This window comes from Photinus pyralis, unplaced genomic scaffold (genome assembly GCF_008802855.1).
Source record: "Photinus pyralis isolate 1611_PpyrPB1 unplaced genomic scaffold, Ppyr1.3 Ppyr1.4_LG4, whole genome shotgun sequence".
NCBI classification, from domain to species: domain Eukaryota; kingdom Metazoa; phylum Arthropoda; class Insecta; order Coleoptera; family Lampyridae; genus Photinus; species Photinus pyralis.
In genome coordinates this window covers 43,848,328-43,868,455 of record NW_022170511.1, presented here as the reverse complement: position 1 = coordinate 43,868,455, position 20,128 = coordinate 43,848,328, and the positions used below count along the sequence as shown (strand labels likewise).

Genomic DNA, 20,128 nt, shown 5'->3' with positions numbered 1-20,128 from the left:
CCATCCTGCTGAAACCCACAGTTTCCAACTTTTGTTGTTGTGTTTAATACCAAACTCCAATTAAATCCAATAGAAGGTTTTTAGGAATGAATCTATGATCATTAATCATCAATTTATCAGTTTGCCACGCAACTGTGGAGCAACAAATTCTCAGCCTATGCAGGTCGTGGAAATTAGCGGATGCATTAAGATTTGTTTTCCCATCGATTTACATTTAAGTAAGTAGGACTAGGACTGCAGCCTGTGAGCCAACCCTCAACAAAAGCACCCAGCTTCAGAGCATTAAAACAATTAAATTTGTGATAATCAATTACATAATTAAAATGAGCAAAAATGATGTATCTATTCATCTGTTACATTATGTTAATTGAATGTAAATGGCTGGTTTTGTCACTAACAGTACCAGAACGAATAGGTTTCAGCTCCACTTTACATGTGAGCCATGTAAATTAACAAATCGTGTAACTCATCCTGTAAAAATGCATAAAATCTTATCGTCCCAAGTTTGTAAGGTGAAGAAGTGTAGTCGCGTTCATTAATAATTCCCCTCGCTCGTTTTATTCCCCAAGAATCTTCATCATTTTTATACATTTGAGAGGGGCGTCGAGAAAAGGTACATACTGATGATTTTTAAAATGTCTTTCTACGGCCAAAAAAATATGTTCAATAACTGAATTAAAATGCCTTCTCGGTTGTAACTTCCAGCTGAGTCCTCTTTCTCCTACCGGTGACAAATGACTTAACTTAGTTTACGCTTAGGTGCGTACATATTTTTCTAGGGTTACACGCCAATTTCTTTCTCTCGAGCGCTACGCAAAATACTAATTTCGAGTTAATTAATGATAAGTTTCGTATCCATCCATCGAGCTGTCCGTCTGTCAGTACTAAACAAGCGCGGCATCTTCTCTAATAAAGGTGATATTGTAGCAACTGCATTAAGGACAAGTTATTATTAAAATGAGACCATTAATCATTTGGTGACATCTCTGACAGCTCCCCTCGTGTATGCCTTCGGTGTCATCACGCCGCTGCTGTCGTCACCTTCTGCTCGTTTCCAAAGCAAACAGAGCGCGGGCAAAAAAGCGATATTTGTATATAATTTAATGCAACACCGACGATATTGGATGTTTAAATATTTTTACAGTTTGAGAGGGGGGAGTAAATTACAACAATTTAGTATTGTGTCAACAATCGACGAGGCGGCGCACCCCGCAATTGTGTTTATGTATGTCAGTACGCTTTTGACGTGTAGCTCCGTTGCATAATTTAAAAACGGGACTGCACGCGAAAAAATGAGCAAAAGTGTCAATTAGTTAATTAATGTTATTGATGATTCGCATGCGATCATTATAATCGTAGCCGAGATACATAAATATGTATGCAACAGTGGCAAGCAGCGGGTGTCTGTCTGTATGGATGTTGTACATCTTATCCGATCCGTATCTCCCAGGGTTCTAAAATACGGTCCCTGTGTTTGAAAAGGTTACGACAAAACTCGTAAGTCATAAGCCGCGAAACGAGAGATGACAAATGATCGGCGAAGTCTCTCTTGCAAAATGGGGCGGTCGAGGTGTTAGCGTCGTCATCGGCAAAGGGGGTTGATTTGAATAAAAAATAACATTCAGTAAAGTTAATAATGGAAACGTGAACGGAAATGCGATTTCGTGTCGGAGCTTTTATTTTAAAGGTGCGTGATTAGTTTTTGACAACGAAGATTTTAAATTGGGTTTTAGTACTTGAGAATACATTTTCCGAAAATGTAATTTGTCTCTACGGAGAAGGGATTTGCATTCGGTACATCCACTTAATTCCACTTTTCGCCGAGCGATTGTAATTTAAATAATTGTTACGATTTTTTACTTCGTCATATTTTATCGGCGGCGGCGGCGAATTTTTCTAAAGAAATGCGTGCTAAGCCCTCATAAAATTGCGAAATCGAGTTAATGTAAGTTTCGGCACAGTTATGTTGCGCACGTTAATAGAATATGTTGGTATATAAATCTGTCGCGAAAACTTCTTTTGTCTCCATTGTGACGCCCCGATTGGATAATAGATTTTCCTCCTGTCAACATTTATTTCTAGTGTAGTTATCCTGTCTCGGTCAGTTTATGGATTTCCTTTTAGTGTGTTTTCCGAACGGTATTATTGAAAAGTGTAATAATTCGAGCCTTTCTTCATCGCCACCGCTGTCAGTCCATTAGGTTTTTTGTTGTATTTCTGAAACGACCATCGTTTGTTGCTCCCGAATAGTACGGGTTTATGACTTACTGTCACCATGCAGGTGAAAATCTATATTGGACATACAACTTGAAGATTTCATACACCAATTTACACAAAACAATAAATTGAATTAAACAAGAAACTTGTAACGAGTTTAAGCATAAGAAAAATTCTGCAAAAAGTTGAGTTACTTCTTTAATTCATTAAGAGTCTAAACATACCTATAAGAAGAATGCTTAATAGACGAAGGAAATAAGGAAACAATTTTGCAAACAGTTAGTATCGAAATGCGATTTTCGTAGTGTTCAGAAAAATACGAACAAAAATGTACCGTGTGTCCCATTTTGTTTAAATCTGCAGTGTACTTCAGCTGTTTTTAAAGATAGAGACTTGCTGTTCTCGACCCTGTGCCACTTTTTTGTGAAACTTTTAATATCACAAACCGATTCAAGTTTATTTTGGAGACACAGCGTGAAAACAAAAAGTTTGACTTTTTTGGATGCTATCATATCTTGTTACCCATGTATATGTATAGATAAAAAAAGGTAAACACTGTTTATGGTTGATATTTTTACATAGAATCCATAGCATAGTAAAAAAAATTTTGCTCGCCGTTTCTGAGATTTGACTCAAAGTTGGCACTTTTTAAATGCAACACCCTATATACCTTCTTTTTTACCAAAAATCGACTGCACCAAAATTTCTCGGGAAAACACTTTTTCATATTAATTTTGGTGCGTAGAATCCAAAACAATTCGTACTTTTTCGATCAGACTTCTCAATCAAAAGTTATAGACAATTTCGAAAGAAAATTCAAACGGCTGTAACTTTTGAACTAGTAGCCCAATCTTGGAACTGTTTGAAATTATGGATTCTACATTTTTTGCATTATTTTTTTTATTACATTGATGTATCGCAACCTATATTTTTTTAATTTTAGCCATGAACCAAAAATAAAAACCTCGTTTTTAAACAGTAGACCACGGATTTTTAGAGATTTTGTTTGGTTTGTTGTATCCATAGCACTTCAGCATTCAGTTGTTTTTATTTTAGAAAACAAATTAGTAACGAAAAATAATTCAATTTTTTTTAAATGGCAGTGCTCCTTTTCATTATGCTCATTTTACCTATAGAGATTTTTTTTCTCTTTTCGATTATGTAACATGTTAATGCCCTCATTCAAGAAATTTTTTTAAAAGAATTTATTATAATTAGATCAATAACATTAATCCAGATATCCTACATCACAATAAAACAAATGAACGTGCACGTTTCTTATTAAACTTTGAAGACAAAACGAAATTAACAGTAAAATGGTTTTCATTGCAATGAATGTTCAAAATGTTCACCATTAACTGCAAGGGAGTGGCAATAACCTATCACAAAAAGCTTGAAATAAAAATTAATTTTTTCTACAGGGGTGCTAACGTGTTACGTCATTGAAAAGAGAAAAAAATCTCTATCAAATGAGCCTAATGAAAGTGTACATTGCTATTTAAAAAAATTCAATTGTTTTTCGTTATTAATTTGTTTTCTGAAAAAAAAACAATAGAATGCTGCGTTATTATGGGAAATAAAATGGTAAACAACTTTCATATAGAAAAATGTTATATACAGTCGATATTTACTGAGATGTGTACTATATTCCATACATAATGGGGTCCCTGTATACAAAAAATATTAATGTTGTGATACATCACTGTAATAAAAAAAATGAATGCAAAAATTGACTAAGATATATAGGGTGTGGCATTTAAAAAATACCAACATTGGGCCTTATCTCAGATATGGTGGTCCCAAACTTTTTATTAACTACGCCACTGGATTCTACGTACAAATATCTCCAAAAACCGTTTTTACCTTTTTTCTATCTTAGATGGGTAGTAAGATATTATAGCATTGTAAAAAGTCAAACTCTTCGTATCTCAGAAACAAACGTAGCTGATTCTGTTTGTGGTATTAAAAGTTTCACAAAAACGTTAAAAATATTAAACTCGTTGCGCGTGCTTTATAGACTTGATTATATACTTGTATCTTAATATACTATTATCGCCCTAGAAATTAAATTTGATTGGGGGGAACTGTATGATTTGGGGGAACAGTGTGGAATTTTGCATGCGGAATAACTGGAAAACGGCGGAGGTGCTAACGAAGGCATTGGCGCAGCACGTGCGCAAACGAAGCACATAAACGGCGGGTCTGGGGGGTATAAAAATATTCCACGTTCCTTTTCTTACAACGATCATCAGCCACACATACCACTCCAGTACACGAAAATCTTATGATAATTGTATGAAAAGGAACGTGGAATATTGTCTCCGGGGGGAGGGGGGGATTCCATACCCCCAGACCCCCAGTGCTACGTTTCCCACAAATCATTCACCCCTAAAGACTCACATTCGATTAATTTTTCTACATTATTGTGTAAATGCTAAAAGCACTCAACATTTTTGGAGAGATTTAGTACCGGGGGATCTGGGGGGTATGTAATACCCTTCCCCTCAGGACAATACACCCCCAGTAGACACTATTCCGCGTTCTTTTTCTTGCAACTATCATCAGTCACACTAGTACACGAAAATCTTCTGATAGTTGTATGAAAAGAATGTGGACTATTTGTCTACTTGGGGGGGGGGGGCTATACCCCCTAAACCCCCCGGTGCTACGTTCTCCCACAAAAAGTGACCAAAATTCAATTAATTCTTACTAATGAACATTCCTTTGTAAGTACTAAAAGCACTACATTTTTTGGGGAGACTTAGAACCGGGGGGGCTGGGGTCCATACCCCCAGTCACACATACCGTCCCAGTACACGAACATCTGATGATTTTCCCACAAAACATTCACCCCTAAAGACATTCGATTGAGTCCTTTTAATACAAATGATTGTGTATGTGGCGATTTAGAACCGGAGGGTCTGGGAGATATGGAACACCCCCCAGTATACAATCTTCCACGTTCCTTTTTTTACCACTATCAGCAGTCACACATAACTACCCCGTTACACGAAAATCCTAGGATAGTGTACTACTTGCACTTTTTGTTTAATTTTTTTAAAATGATTCAACCAGTTTCTGAGTAGGTATACTGGGTGAACATTTTGAATGGAACACTGAACATATCAAAAAGAAGCTTTTTATGGTACTTTAAATATGCGTCAGTGTTCTACTTCGACATAGTTAAAGGGGGCATATTTTTTTAAGCAGCAACTAGGTACTAGTTTTCATAACATATTCTTAAAGGGTAGGTACATTTAATCACTTAATCAAATTTAAGAGAAAAACTCAAATTAAGGAAAAATGGTTTATTAAGTAATTTCAAAATTTTACTAATTTGATTATGTCTTTTATGTTGTCATGGCCGTGCCATGCGGAAGTACGCCACTGACCACAAATAGCAAACTTTTTATAATTTTGGATGCCATAAATAGCTTCTTTTAAAAAAAACCGTTACTTTGAAAGTGTGTTCAGCATTCCAGAAAAAATTCTCACCTTAGGAGGAATTAGGGGTGTATTTAACCATAGTAAAAAAGAAACTAGTACTCTTCTATGGTAGAAAGCGGTACAGGACAGTAACCGCCGACCAAAATCTCTCCGGACAGAAACTCCTCCCCATTAATCACCGGGAGACAAGAACCCCCCGGAAACAATAACCCCCCGACAAACACCCCCGGGAGAAACAACCCCCATATGGCATTTTATACAGTTTGTATAGATAGGTGTATGTGGATTCTTTTCTAAAGCAAATTCATAGGTGAAGAAATTCTTAAGGAATTCAAAGGGAGTATGGCGCTCATCAGCAGTCTTGAACATTAAGCCCGGGGGGTTATAATAGAGAAATTAAAGAAATGTGCTATTGTTTTGCATACGTTCGGTTCGTTCTATACTATAGACCCTCCCCCCACCAAAACGTCTCTACCCAAATAAAGTTATTTTCACCTAGTGTTCCCAAAATACTTCTCTAAAATCAAAGGAGGAAAAATTTCCTTCTTTTAACTCGAAAGTTCTTACTTTTCAAGCTTGTTAATTAATTATCTGTATAGGTACATCGGAGAAACAAATAATGCCCTTACAAGAGTAATGGGTCTTATTAACAAAATACTTATTGCTACTGCTACCATAGATTTAAATATAAATCTGTGCTGCTACTACCATTTTTTAGGCTATTTGGACGTAGACATTTTAAAAATCATTTATGTTCGATGTGAGGTGAAAAATTGCTCTTGCAAAATTTGGTGGAAACTTACACTTACATTTATTCTCTTTGGTTGAAATGTTCTTGAAGACTGTCTTTCTCAATATAGTATATCAATGGAAATGAGATTAGGACCAGAAGTTCAACTGAGGACTAAGATGCAAAGGCTATAACAGAACTCAGACTCAAAAACAAAATTTAGGCTCTAACCTGCAAATACCACTTGAATCTCAATTTTCGCAAAAACGTTAATCAACGAACCCTGCAATCATTTGCGCTTTAAAACAATGGCCCAATTTGCATAAAGTTTAAAATTAATTTAAATTAATATGGGGAATGTAAATAAATAAATTAAAAAGTGGTTATTAAAGTTGAAAATGTTTCGGAAAACCAATCAAGATGACGCGCGCTTTGTTGTTTGTTAATTGTATTTATGATAATATCCCGTTCGCCAGCGTTTTATTGATCGTAATTCGAAGCAATGTATATAAGATTCCCAAAGGAGGCAGAACATTATTTGTTAGTGTCGAAGTTATAATTACAAGTAATTAGAGTATTCATATTTTAGAAACAAAAGGACGAGGTCGTTAATGTCAAAGAATTCCCTTTACACCATAACTTGACACTATAATGTAAGTTGCGCCGCTTATTTTTTAACAAACGAAATTTGATCGGCGCTCGAAAGTTTTACCGTTGATGATAGATCACTTTTAGAAATTTGCATATACCAACAGAAATCTTTTTTGCGCCCAATGCGAGTCAGCGACTTTTTGGAGTGGTTCGCGTTTACTTTGCGCTCGAACGTAAAGCTAAGGGGGCGATTACACCTTTCTATAATGCGCGAAGGGGAGGAAAAATGTGGGGTTTAATTAAACACTAATTTATTAAAATCTTGAAGTGTCTAATAATTTGAAATAATTTAGAGCAATGATAGGAGGCGGTGTATATTTCGAGTGGCGAAAGGAAGTGAACGGGGTCGGTATATTCCTTCGGTCGTAGGTATGAATATTAATATCAAATCAGAACCCCCTTCGAGCTCTAATATAACTGCAGCAGGTAGTAGTAATTATGCATTTAATAACTGAGCGGTATACAACTGTCTACTAAAATCTACACTGATTGACTACTAATTGCCTCAAGATGTAATTAAAATTTAATTACGCGTCTATATCTAGCTTTTCCAAAATTCCTCTTTTCCTTCGAGTAAAAATATACGGAAGGCAAGGCAAACCGTGAAATGAAGTGTCGACTAATTTCAAAACTGAAACTAACGAGATGTTTTCGTTCCTACCAAAACAGCTGATTCATTTAACAAGTTCCGAGATACGATCGGTCAGATTTTTTAAAAATTTAATTACAAAAGCAACGCCCACCTCGTAAATACGTCAAGAGTAGTAAAAAATAATTAAAGAAACATCGCGACAATTAGCGAGCTTAGAAATAACTTAATTACGTAAGAGCGATGATTTTCGATTTCCCCCAAGCGGCGGCGCGGCGGAAATGGGCGTTTGACACACAAAAAAAAATGATCGCAATGGCCGAAAATTTGTAATTAACGCCGTTTTGCGGAGGGAGAATTACACATAAAGCTTGTCCACACAATTAACAGAGCGGAATTATACAAAACACTGACTGCCCGATTTAAATTTGAATTAAGGCCTACGAAATTAATTAATCCTCGTCACACTACGGACTGGAGCAATTAGTCTGACAAGGCCCGAAACCGGGACTTCTTACAGCCGGCACATGCCTTACTGTTTATGAATATTAATAATAGTTTATGGATTCAGTTGATAAGATGAGATTAAGAACCGTAGTTTATTAAAGGGTCCGTGATGGATGAGGATTGTTCACAAATATTACAACAAAAATTAATTACACGATACTTAGGATTTCCTTGTGCGGATTATTCGCTCGCTCCTTCGACCGATTCCATGCCCGCCCTTAAGATTCTCAAACCCCGTGACCATCTTCTTTATTATCGCTCATTCTTTACACATTCTCCTTCATTATGAGCGTCGTCAATCTGCCTTAATATAATTTTTTATTAATCACAATTGCATAAACGTACAACATAATAACAAAACTCTACAGAGTGATTGAAATGCGTGAGAGATACAGTGCAGGTTAAATGTGTGCAAAACGCATTTGAAATTTTTGAAAATGTCAAATTTCATTTTCATTTTCCCTTATAGCCTAAAGCGTCGGAAATGGTACGAATTGTTTTGGATTCTACGCACCAAAATTAATAAGAAAAAGTGTTTTCCCGAGAAATTTTGGTGCAGTCGATTTTTTTTGGCTCGAAAATAAAATTGTCTCAGATCGACCCGAAAAGAAAATTTTCTTATAGAATGTGGCCTGTAGAATCCATAATTTCAAACAGTTCCAAGATTGGGCTACTAGTTCAAAAGTTACAGCCCCTTTGAATTTTCTTTCGAAATTGGTTTCTAGTCTATAACTTTTGATTGAGAAGTCTGATCGAAAAAGTACGAATTGTTTTGGATTCTACGCACCAAAATTAATAAGAAAAGTGTTTTCCCGAGAAATTTTGGTGTAGTCGATTTTTGGTAAAAAAGGAAGGTTATACACTGCCTTTTTTTGGCACGAAAAAAAAATTGTCTCAGATCGACCCGGAAAAAATTTTCTTATTGAATGTGGCCTGTAGAATCCATAATTTCAAACAGTTCCAAGATTGGGCTACTAGTTCTCAAGTTACGGCCCTTTGAATCTTCTTTTCAAACAGTTCCAAGATTGGGCTACTAGTTCAAAAGTTACGGCCCTTTGAATTTTATTTCGAAATTGGTTTCTAGTCTATAACATTTGATTGAGAAGTCTGATCGAAAAAGTACGAATTGTTTTGGATTCTACCAACCAAAATTAATTAGGAAAAGTGTTTTCCCGAGAAATTTTGGTGTAGTCGATTTTTGGTAAAAAAGGAAGGTTATACTATGGCTTTTTTTTTGGCACGAAAAAAAAATTGTCTCAGATCGACCTGAAAAAAAAAATTCTTATAGAATGTGGCCTGTAGAATCTATAATTTCAAACAGTTCCAAGATTGGGCTACTAGTTCAAAAGTTACAGCCCTTTGAATTTTCTTTCGAAATTGGTTTCTAGTCTATAACTTTTGATTGAGAAGTCTGATCGAAAAAGTACGAATTGTTTTGGATTCTACGCACCAAAATTAATAAGAAAAAGTGTTTTCCCGAGAAATTTTGGTGCCGTCGATTTTTGGTAAAAAAGGAAGGTTATACACTGCCTTTTTTTGAGCCCCGAAAAAAAAATTGTCTCAGATCGACCCGGAAAAAAAATTTTCTTATAGAATGTGGCCTGTAGAATCCATAATTTCAAACAGTTCCAAGATTGGGCTACTAGTTCAAAAGTTACAGCCCTTTGAATTTTTTTCGAAATTGGTTTCTAGTCTATAACTTTTGATTGAGAAGTCTGATCGAAAAAGTACGAATTGATTTGGATTCTACGCACCCAAATTAATAAGAAAAGTGTTTTCCCGAGAAATTTTGGTGTAGTCGATTTTTGGTAAAAAAGGAAGGTTATACTATGCCTTTTTTTTGGCACGAAAAAAAATTGTTTCAGATCGACCCGAAAAGAAAATTTTCTTATAGAATGTGGCCTGTAGAATCTATAATTTCAAACAGTTCCAAGATTGGGCTACTAGTTCAAAAGTTACGGCCTTTTGAATTTTCTTTCGAAATTGGGTTCTAGTCTATAACTTTTGATTGAGAAGTCTGATCGAAAAAGTACGAATTGTTTTGGATTCTCCCAAGCAAAATTAATAAGAAAAAGTGTTTTCCCGAGAAATTTTGGTGTAGTCGATTTTTGGTAAAAAAGGAAGGTTTTTTTGGCACGAAAAAAAAATTGTCTCAGATCGACCCGGAAAAAAATTTTTCTTGTAGAATGTGGCCTGTAGAATCCATAATTTGAAACAGTTCCAAGATTGGGCTACTAGTTCAAAAGTTACAATTTTCTCGTTCTTATTATTCCTTAAATGGCAGTTCAAAATGTACGTACTTGCAAGATCTGTAGAGCAATTGTAGCTTAAAGGCCCGGTTTTTGAATAGATAATTTAAATACAATAACTACTAGTGCGCCATCTCCTTGACAATCGATAATTCTATCAATTATAATTTTAGAAGTCTAGTTGAGATGTCGCCACGTACGCACCTTCGGTTCTTGTTAGCATCTTCTATGGGTACTTTTTTTCAGAGACTCAGAATCTGTTATCAGAACTTTCATAGTACGCTAGATGTAGAAGCTACAGGAGGCTACTTTCTTATTTCTTATGGGCGCCATATTGGATTTTTATAGAATGAGAGGACAAAAAAAGAAAAATAATAACGTGTCACACTCTATACATTACATTCAATTCTCAACAAAACATCCACGAGTAACTTTGTCCTCTATTTCATTCCGTAAAAATCCAATATGGCGTCCATAAGAAATAAGAAAGTAGTAGCCTCTAGCTCCAGATCTGGCGTGTTATGGTCATTCTGATAGCAGATTCTGAATCTCTGAAAAGCTTTGAAAAATGAAAACGAAATTTGATATTTTCAGTTTTTCGGCGATATAAAAAATTTTTGAAAAATTTCAAATGCTGTTTTTGTCACAAAAAAAGCAGTTAGGTGACTTTTCCTGCATTTAACCTAGACTGTATCTCTCACCGTTACACAGATCCCAATGGTGAGCTGATTACATTAAGAAATGACTCAAGCAAATCACACAAAAATCGTTTGCGGAGTAATTTAAATCAGAGAACACTAAAAAATGCTTGTTTCACCTCATGATTTTTTATGCAGTACTTCGTTATCACACTGTATATACATTTCCAAAGTTACAAATCTTTGATATTTTTACACTATACATAGGTAGTTGAAGTTAGAGTTGGTACTTCAAATTTCTCCCAAATAAAAAATAACTCAAAATATCTGCAGGGGGTTGCCACCCTACAGAAAGATCAATTGAAACTTATCTTTGTAATCATTGATTTTATTAAAAATTTTCGTATGAACAAGACCGTTCCGAGTAAACCGTTCGTTCCGGTCTTCCAAGTGACGATCATTACGAATTACTGTGTAATTTAATTCAGGGTGGACTTGTAAAGAGTACGGTATCATCATTATAATTAATAAAATTTGTAGTACAAAATAACACAGTTAGTTGTGAGCGACTACTGGGATAGGATCGTGTCATTGTTGAAGCAATTTTGCAAGAAATAACAATAAAAAATAAAAATAAAAATGTTTTTTTTGTTTTTATTTTTTATTTTTATTTTTGATTTTTTGTTTCTTGTCCTGACATGGTGCTATACCCGTGGTCGCTCGCAAATTACTCTGGTCGTGGAAGCCTCTCAATATCTCTTTTATTTGGTTAGATACGAAAAATTTGTCAAATATATCTTTATATGTGACATTCCGATCTATCCGATCGAACATTGAAACTTCCGGTATCGCTTTCGGCTTAACCGGAAATCGATTCAACTTTTGTTTTTCAAATGCAATGCCTGTATTATTTTAAGATATTTGAAAAGAACAGTCCATTTTCTGAACGGCAATATAAAGCATGTATATGGTTGATAGAAAAAAAATTAAAAAATTCGTTATTCAATATTTAGAAAATTTATGAAATCTAGCATGCGGCGCACTGTCATCTTCAGGACCGTGGACGTTCCATTATGCGGGGAGATTGTATTTGTGCTCTGTACTTGAAAAAAAAGTTGCGCCCGGAAGTTTAACTGTGCGATCGGATTTACGATCGATCCATATAAAAACATATTTGAAAATTTTTTCGACAAATAAAAGAGATACTGAGGTGAGAACGCACTGTATAGTCACTAGTCAGGTCATATGATACTTTCATCGCCGCAATGAATTACTGTTTTGTATTTTCAAGTTTAGAATTTCGAAATTTTTATGTAGACGTTCAATCTTAAAAAACGAAGTCACTTTAGAATCTACAGGGTGAGTTTTTTTAAGTGTTACAAGGCGATATCTCGAAACCGGTTTTGAATATTTTTATAAAATTTTGTTGATTTAATATGGATATGGAGGCACAAATTTTAGTTTTTCTTTTCTCCATTTTTATAGGTGGGGGTCACTTTGACATTTTCAATCAAATGATTCACTTCTGCTTTTAAAAATTCGAATCTACATAAAAACTACGTATGTGCTAATATATTTTGTTTAATTGCTTCCATGGTTACGGAGCTATGGTTATTTTAGATGTTAAAGATAAACAAAATTACAACTTAATTATAATTTTTATAACGTTTGTTATGCTAAAGAAGACGTTCCAAATGTCATCCTTGAACTTCCAAACACTTTCACATTCTACATCTAAATGAATTTCGTACCAGTACTATTTCAAGTGTCACTCATAAGCAGGCAGAACGTATTCGGCCTTTCATGTAATCTAAAGTTGTAGGTACGGTGATCATTATGTTATCCTTTATAAAGCCCCAGCCCCACAAAAAGAAATTCATGGGGATCAAATCCCGGGACCAACCCGCCCATTTAACCGAACCTGTTCTACCAATCCATGGGAACGCATTATAAAGTTGTTTGGAAGTTCAAGGAAGACTTTTGAATATCATCTTCAGCATAGTAAACGTTGAAAAATTAAGTTCTACGTTTTTTCCATTGTAACATCTAAAATAACCATAACTCCGTAACCATAGAAGCAATTAAACAAAAAAATATTAGCAAATGCTTATGTACAGATTCAAATTTAAATCACAAAGGTTTTATTTATTTTATTTAAAATGTGAAAGTCACCTCCTCCCCTAAAAATTGATGAAAGACAAAAGAAAAACATGTTAAAATATGCCCCCCCCCCACACCACCAAATTTTCGTAAAAATATTTAAAACCATTTCGGAAATATGCCCTTGCGATAATTTAAAAAATCCACCCTGTACAACAGAAAGTAGTTCCCTGTTGATGTGTGATAGATCTTTTTTCCATGGATTTTTAGACTATCTACTACAGAAAATTGCCTATTTTGTTGACGAAAAAAACGAAAGAAAACAGTATTACTTTTTTTAAATTTACACTTAAGGAGTCTCGGAAGTTTTCGCCAACTTGTATGGTCTTACTAGGGATTTTAAGTACAAATGTTCTACTAAAAATAATTCTCAATGAACATGTGTTTCAGTTATCTTATGGTCTCATTTAAAACACCAATTAAAAGAAAAATGATTTAGGGTAATTTTAATGAGAGGGACAATTTTGTTAAAAAAAAGTTTAGGTTGATATTGTACATGACAAATTACGCACAGTCGTGGCCATTTTTGTGACACTTGGTAAGTGCCGAGTTGCCGACAGAAGTGACTACTCCTTATTCTCAATCTGTCAATTTTGTAACGAATATGCTCGAGCGACATCGGGGCCCCATCAAGGCGCCCGCAAGTCGATAAAGAACGACGAAGTTGATAAAGAATGAAGACTGACTTCCTCCAAAACGGCCGGACGGATTTTGTTGAAAATTGTTTTATATGTTTCGGTGTGTTCTCGGATGGTTTTGAATCACAATTGGGCCCAATCGGATAATAGGATTTATTTAACTAATTTTTTCGTTGATGTCCAACTCTACTATTTCGTGCAGCCTTTTTTTAAACAGATAGGTCCCTTGCTAATTTGGTCATTAAAACGAAAGGGTTCTTAGAGACATGAGCGCAGTTTTATAAAAAATAATTTCTTTAGCGTCTCTAAAATCATGGATTAATTAGAGTAAGAGACTTTCTTGGGCTTTATTAAAAAAATTATAGGTACGTATCCGTTCTTATGTAGATTCGATTTAGAAAACGCTCTTTCGAGGCTCGTTAGGAATTTATAACCGGACGAACCACTTAGAGGCGGTGCCCCCTTCAGGTATGGGCCTCATATCTCTCATGGAGATATTTTGTTGAGAAATTAATGTAAAACAATCGATTTTAAAATGCACTCTCCATCTCATTCCGTAAAATGGGGTTCATGAGAATTAGAAAATAGTATCCTGTAACTTCTACATCTAGCATGTTTTGGAAATCCTGATCATAGATTCTTCTCCCAAGAAAATGCAACGATTATTTTCTCCATTACGAAGCATTATTATTTTACTACTTGTTGAAGAACTCCCGTAACAATGGAAGCGGTTTGATAAATGGCTCCATCTATTGATGCAATTTAACCACGGAATTTTTCCCATTCCTTCTTTTCCGTTAACCAATTCAGTAGGCACATTGGTCGAAAAATAATGGCGTGATAATTCCCTGAAGGTGGATTGAATTTTTAAATAAGAACCTGTCCTATCTTTGACGCTTCGTTTGTCTAGGCGCATTCGACATCTGACGGTTGAGCCGACGTATTTAATAATTGTTACAATCGTTATTCGTATTAATTGGTTTCTACACCCTCTCATTAACTTAGCAGTATTTTTATGTGGGATTTTAACACGGCAGTTGTATGTACTATTTTTAGAGGATTTTTTCCTTCCTGAACATTACCAGCCCAGCTCGAGGGTGTTAAAACTAGTAGGATGTTTATAATTGGGTGCAATACCTGTGTAGATCTTATCAGGGAGATAACGACAACTTGAAGCCATTGTATTAATTGCACCGACCATCTTGGGCAATTAGATAACCATCCGAACAAGTAGATTCACTCGAGAAAGCTCGGGGATACCTTCCGTTACTTCAGTGTGTCATAAGCGTATCGTTAAATACCTCTTAAAGGGATAAATTTGGCATTGTAATTGCTAACGTAACTTGCTCAGTAATTTGACCGAGTGTATACGTTTTCGATCTTGGACTTACTCACGGCCACCAGTAATATGCATTCGCCTTTCAGACAGTAATTATTCTTTTTGTTATAGGGTCGGACTCGCTACAGGAGAGCTCTCGGCTCGAGCTTTATTTCAAGGTAAGATTTTTACAAATATATGTTAACACTTATGCTTTCATTATCGAAGCAATGATTGATCGTATTTCATTTTGCTTTTGGGAAACTTTTGACTTTTGTTAATGATACAGTAAATTATTTATTAATCGATCATTTTCGATTGGGAATTTTACTTGAACATAAAATTTACCAAGAGTTTTGAAGCACGTAATTAATAATTATGAATATTTAGGGAATATTTTGTATTTGTGGGATATTTCGAATTGTTATTACTACTCTCGTATCTTCTCAATTTCAAACGGGGAGATATGCCCAGAACGAACTACCGCCGTGGATGATCTCAAGCTTTTATTTTATTTTCCAACCCTGAGCCAGTTGGCCGTTTGAGGTAATGCAGGGCCAACTCTGCCGACTTTTATAAAAAGTGCTCATAGAAGGTGCTAACGGGAACCATTTCCGACCGTTTAAGCTTATAGGGAAAATGAGAACGAAATTTGAGTGCTCATAGAAGGTGCTAACGGGAACCATTTCCGACCGTTTAAGCTTATAGGGAAAATGAGAACGAAATTTGAGATTTTCAGTTTTTCGTGCTATCTATGATTTTTCAAAAACTTCAAATGCGTTTTTTAGTCACAAAAACGGGCAACTTTGCCCTCATTTTTATTTAACCGTGCAGTAACAGTGTATGTATCTCCGTGCACCATTACGAAGATCCCAATGGCGAGGCACGAATTTGAACTAACCTGAACATATGTTAAACTAACACTCTCCGTGCTTTTGTTCTCTACACTTGGAACTTCTCAAAAAACGCGTATGAAAATTACATTTTGGTATATCTCTCTCTATCTACAGTGTGATTGATTTTGCGTGTCCAAGCGTATATTTCTTTTATTATGTAAAAAACAAATATACTCTTCAATTTCTGATAAAGCTACATATTCAAAAAGAATAAGTGATATAAAAACAAAAGAGCACTAGAAAACAAATTAATTTTTTTAAATAGAACGGTTACTTTTGTTTATAATATTCTTAAAGAGCTTGAAATTCTCTTTACAATGATTTCAAATATGTCATAATTAACTTAATGTGTTTAGAACCAATCGCAGTAGCTGTGGAAATTTAAACAAAAACATAAAATTCACAACAGGAAGCGAAGAAAACAAATGAAAAGCAGTTACAAAACCTAGTTTTATGACAGACATGACAAGTAACATACTCTCTTTTGTTTTTGTTTAAATTTCCACAGTTACTACGATTGGTTTTAAAAACATTACCGTAGCGTTAATTTCTAAGGTCATTATAGCCTATTTGGTATCATTGTAAAGAGAATTTCAAGCGCTTTACGAATATTGGAGTAAAAAGTAACCGTTCTATTTAAAAACAATAGTTTGTGTATACCATTTGTTAAATTTAAAGGCTAACAGTGGCTTTTGAATAGAACACACCCCGTTTGCAAACTGTCGATCTAGAAAGAAATTAAGAGATTTTAAAAATTACACACGGGGTATCATTTTTCACCCCCAATAGGCAACGATTAGGTAGGTACCTTGCCATAGCAACGGAGTCTGGATAAATAAGTGTGTACTGATTTTTATAACACATTCCTCTCCCTTTCGATTTTCGACTCTTTGTATGGAGAGCAAATTAGAATCAGATTTAAAACAAATAAATTATAACGTGAAATGCTCGTTTTCAAATCCATTAAGGCGTATATAACGGTTGAAAATGCAAGCGTGAATACGGTGTCGAGTAGAATTTGTAGCGACAGTCGATTATTTAATGTCAGTGTTGCTCTAAATGGCTCAACAATTGCAAGACTCACAAATCATTGTGGATGTCGGCAATAAACCGGGATCAGTGCATCGCGGCCCTGCTAAACCCACTTAATCGGTTGACATTTGACAAATACTGACAAGATGTATCCGCGTTGTTTGTTCATATTCACCATTCTGATACCTTTATAATTGCGCGATTTATTGGACCCGCCGCCGCAGCACTTACCTTTCTAAGTGTTTGACGATATCCTCGTAGGCGGCTCTGCAGTTTTCCCAGATGCCGGATCTGGAAAATAGGAAAAAATCGTGTTTACTACCTACATCGCTCACTTGCCCTAATAAACTGAAAGTTAGATGAGTAGCATAACGAAATTATAAACCCTTTCCGAAAAGGAATCAAGATTTTGGTAGCGTATCTCTCTAATCCCACTGTTTGAGGCATTAAATATTACACACACCTAAACTACTTTCAAGTTTCGCTGAAAATTTTAGTCGCGATCTTTGAACTCCGAAATCCCGGATTCGTGAGTTAAGACGTGAAAGGGTTATCGGATTAGACGCTCGAGACGCGGCGTTCAGCATCACTCCTACTGGACGCGCCCGAAGGGATTATAAGTGCTCGTCAAGTTGACGTCTGGAAGGAAAAAAAAAACGAGGCCGCGCCACCCCCAAAACCGACAAATTGCTCAACAACACATATTTCGAAACGAAGTTAATCCAAGTTACTTTACAAAGATTGCTCTTCAGTTGTTTACACGGTTGTTCAAGTCATCATTATCATTTCAACGCTCGCTCGTAATTAAAATGCAAATCCGGGCCGGTAGATGCGTGTACACGTCACGGAGAAGCGCCGTGATTAATTCTCCAGGTAAACCGTCTCGCTTTATTATTCGCTCTCTTCCTAACTCATTGATCGACATTTGTTTAAATTAAAATAGATTCATTTATCTATTGACCATTTATGTACCAGTGCTTGTTTTTCTTTTCTTTTTTTTTTCAAAAAGCGATCGCTCAACCGTTTAAGACCACCATGATAATGGACATTCCACGCTTATTTAGTAGGTACCTCTTCGAGGATATATTCCTTCAGTTTGACGACCATTAAAATTTTTCGAAATTGACCAGTGACCAGCTAGTGGCAAATATTGGATAGGAATTATGCACGTTTAACGAAATGATATGATGTGCCAGATTAAGAATTTATATACCTACACTATGTCCAAGATAATGATGGATGCTCATTTTTCCATTTTTCAGGGAATGTCCGATAGGTATTCTCGCACGGTTAGAACATTGTGCGCGGGTGCCCCATCCTGCTGATATCAACACTTTCCAACCTTTCATTTTTTTGAGTACCGTATATCGTTGTATTCGCAATGCCACTCAATACAGTATGGACTTTTTTACGGGTCATATAAAAAAATAATTTCTCCGAAACGAAACATTGTATTAAAAATCTCTAGTAGAACTCAAACAGTGTCAATGACAACATGTTGTTTAAATAACATCAGAAAAATATTTAAACCAAATCGGAAAATTACGGTTTCCGTGGCATATCTTCGGAAGTAATCGGAATTTTTTGGTTTTCTTTACAGCATGTGTTTCTCGATTTTTTTTAATTTTCAAAAGTAACTTTTTAAGAGTGGCTTCTTTTAGATGGAATGCACGGTATAAAGTCATTTTTTTTGCCCCTCCTCACCCCATTTTCACCATTGCAATTCCGTCCTGTTGGCTTTTTTTCTCTTCTTCTCCATTTTCACTATTCTCACTCTCCTCTCACTTCTGCGCCTTTTATCTATTTCGTTCAATCTCTTCGTAGTTATCGCTCTTATTCTTCCCACCTTACCTTACCCGTTTTTTCGCTTTTCCTCCTTTTTTCTCTATTTTCTTTTTTATTCCCGCTTTTGTTGCCGTTGCTCCTCTTTTCAATCTTTGTCACTTTTTTCTATTTCCGGATCTTCCATTTTTCACTGTTTCTACCTTCCCACTGTTCTCGTTTTGTTTCCTTTTTTTACACGTTCATCTCTTCCCCTACGCTCTTCTTGCTCTTTCCACTTTCTCACATAAGCATCTATTCCGCCACCAGTCACTTTTATCGTTCTTGCTACTGGCACAGACTACTGATATGGTTGTTTGGTCACTCTCGGCTTTTCCTTCCCGTTCTCCTTTTTTTCAACCTTTTCTCTATTTCCGTTCTGTTAGTCTTGCCTGCTCTCCTCTTCCTTGTCGCCATGCTCGCCTTTTCCGTTTTTCTCTTTGTTCACGCTCTTTTTGTTCATGTAGCTCTGCTCGCCTTGCTCACATTTATCGGTTTTCGTTCATCCGATTTTCCATTTTTCTCTTTCTTTTTGTTCTTCTATCGTTTCCAGCTTAACTCGTTTGTTTTTCGTTATTCCTGTTCTTTTCTCTTTTTCCAACCCTCTCTTATTCTCTCGCTTTTGTAGTTATTTCTCCTGCTTTTCCATTCTTCACTTTCTTTCCATGTTTCCCTGTTATTCCTTTCCCACCGCTGTCGATTTTTTTGTTTTCTTCACATTTTTCTTTTTCTCGTTTTATCTCTCTTGCTCCTAGCCCTTCTCTCTGGCGTCATGCTCTTACCGGTCGTGATTTTTTTTTCATTAACTTCTTTGCTCGATTTTTGCCCCTCCCCCCTCTTAACTCCTTTCCATTTCCTCAATTGCCTCTAATTCTACTGATCATTGCTGCACTTTTCGAAGTTTTTTTTTAACGATCAGGATCTGATCATGTTTCCAAAAACTATTATGAAACCCTTGAGGGCTAAACATTTTGTGGGGGACAGCGTAGCACCGGGGTGGGGGGGGGGATCTCTCGCCCAGTAAATTTTTTTATGAAAATATCAAAGCTTTCTTTGCTAGAAATTTCGTTTTTTTTAAACGCGAACTGCATACAATAACGTGAGAGAGCACTAACTTTATTTTATAGCATATCTTAAAATGACATTTTAATAGGTTTAAATGAGTAGGCTAAGCCGTTCTTTAACCGTAAGGGTAGATAAAGTGAAACAGATGAGTGTGCATTCTAATGACATCT

General features: G+C 35.7%; 2 protein-coding genes across 4 annotated transcripts in view; one reads left to right on the top strand and one right to left on the bottom strand.

Annotated features, from left to right (window-relative positions):
• LOC116169834 overlaps positions 1–20,128 on the top strand; it is a 182,782-nt gene that overhangs the window by 52,408 nt on the left and 110,246 nt on the right. For both annotated transcript variants that reach the window (XR_004145088.1, XM_031486012.1), the window contains one exon: positions 15,277–15,323. Coding sequence is in view for 1 of the 2 variants with exons in the window: in XM_031486012.1 (XP_031341872.1) it covers positions 15,277–15,323 (47 nt within the window). In the remaining variant the exon portion in view is untranslated. The remainder of the gene's footprint in view (positions 1–15,276; positions 15,324–20,128) is intronic.
• LOC116169832 (dachshund homolog 1-like) overlaps positions 1–20,128 on the bottom strand; it is a 162,536-nt gene that overhangs the window by 39,367 nt on the left and 103,041 nt on the right. For both annotated transcript variants that reach the window (XM_031486010.1, XM_031486011.1), the window contains exon 4: positions 17,304–17,363. In XM_031486010.1, the coding sequence (XP_031341870.1) occupies positions 17,304–17,363 (60 nt within the window). The remainder of the gene's footprint in view (positions 1–17,303; positions 17,364–20,128) is intronic.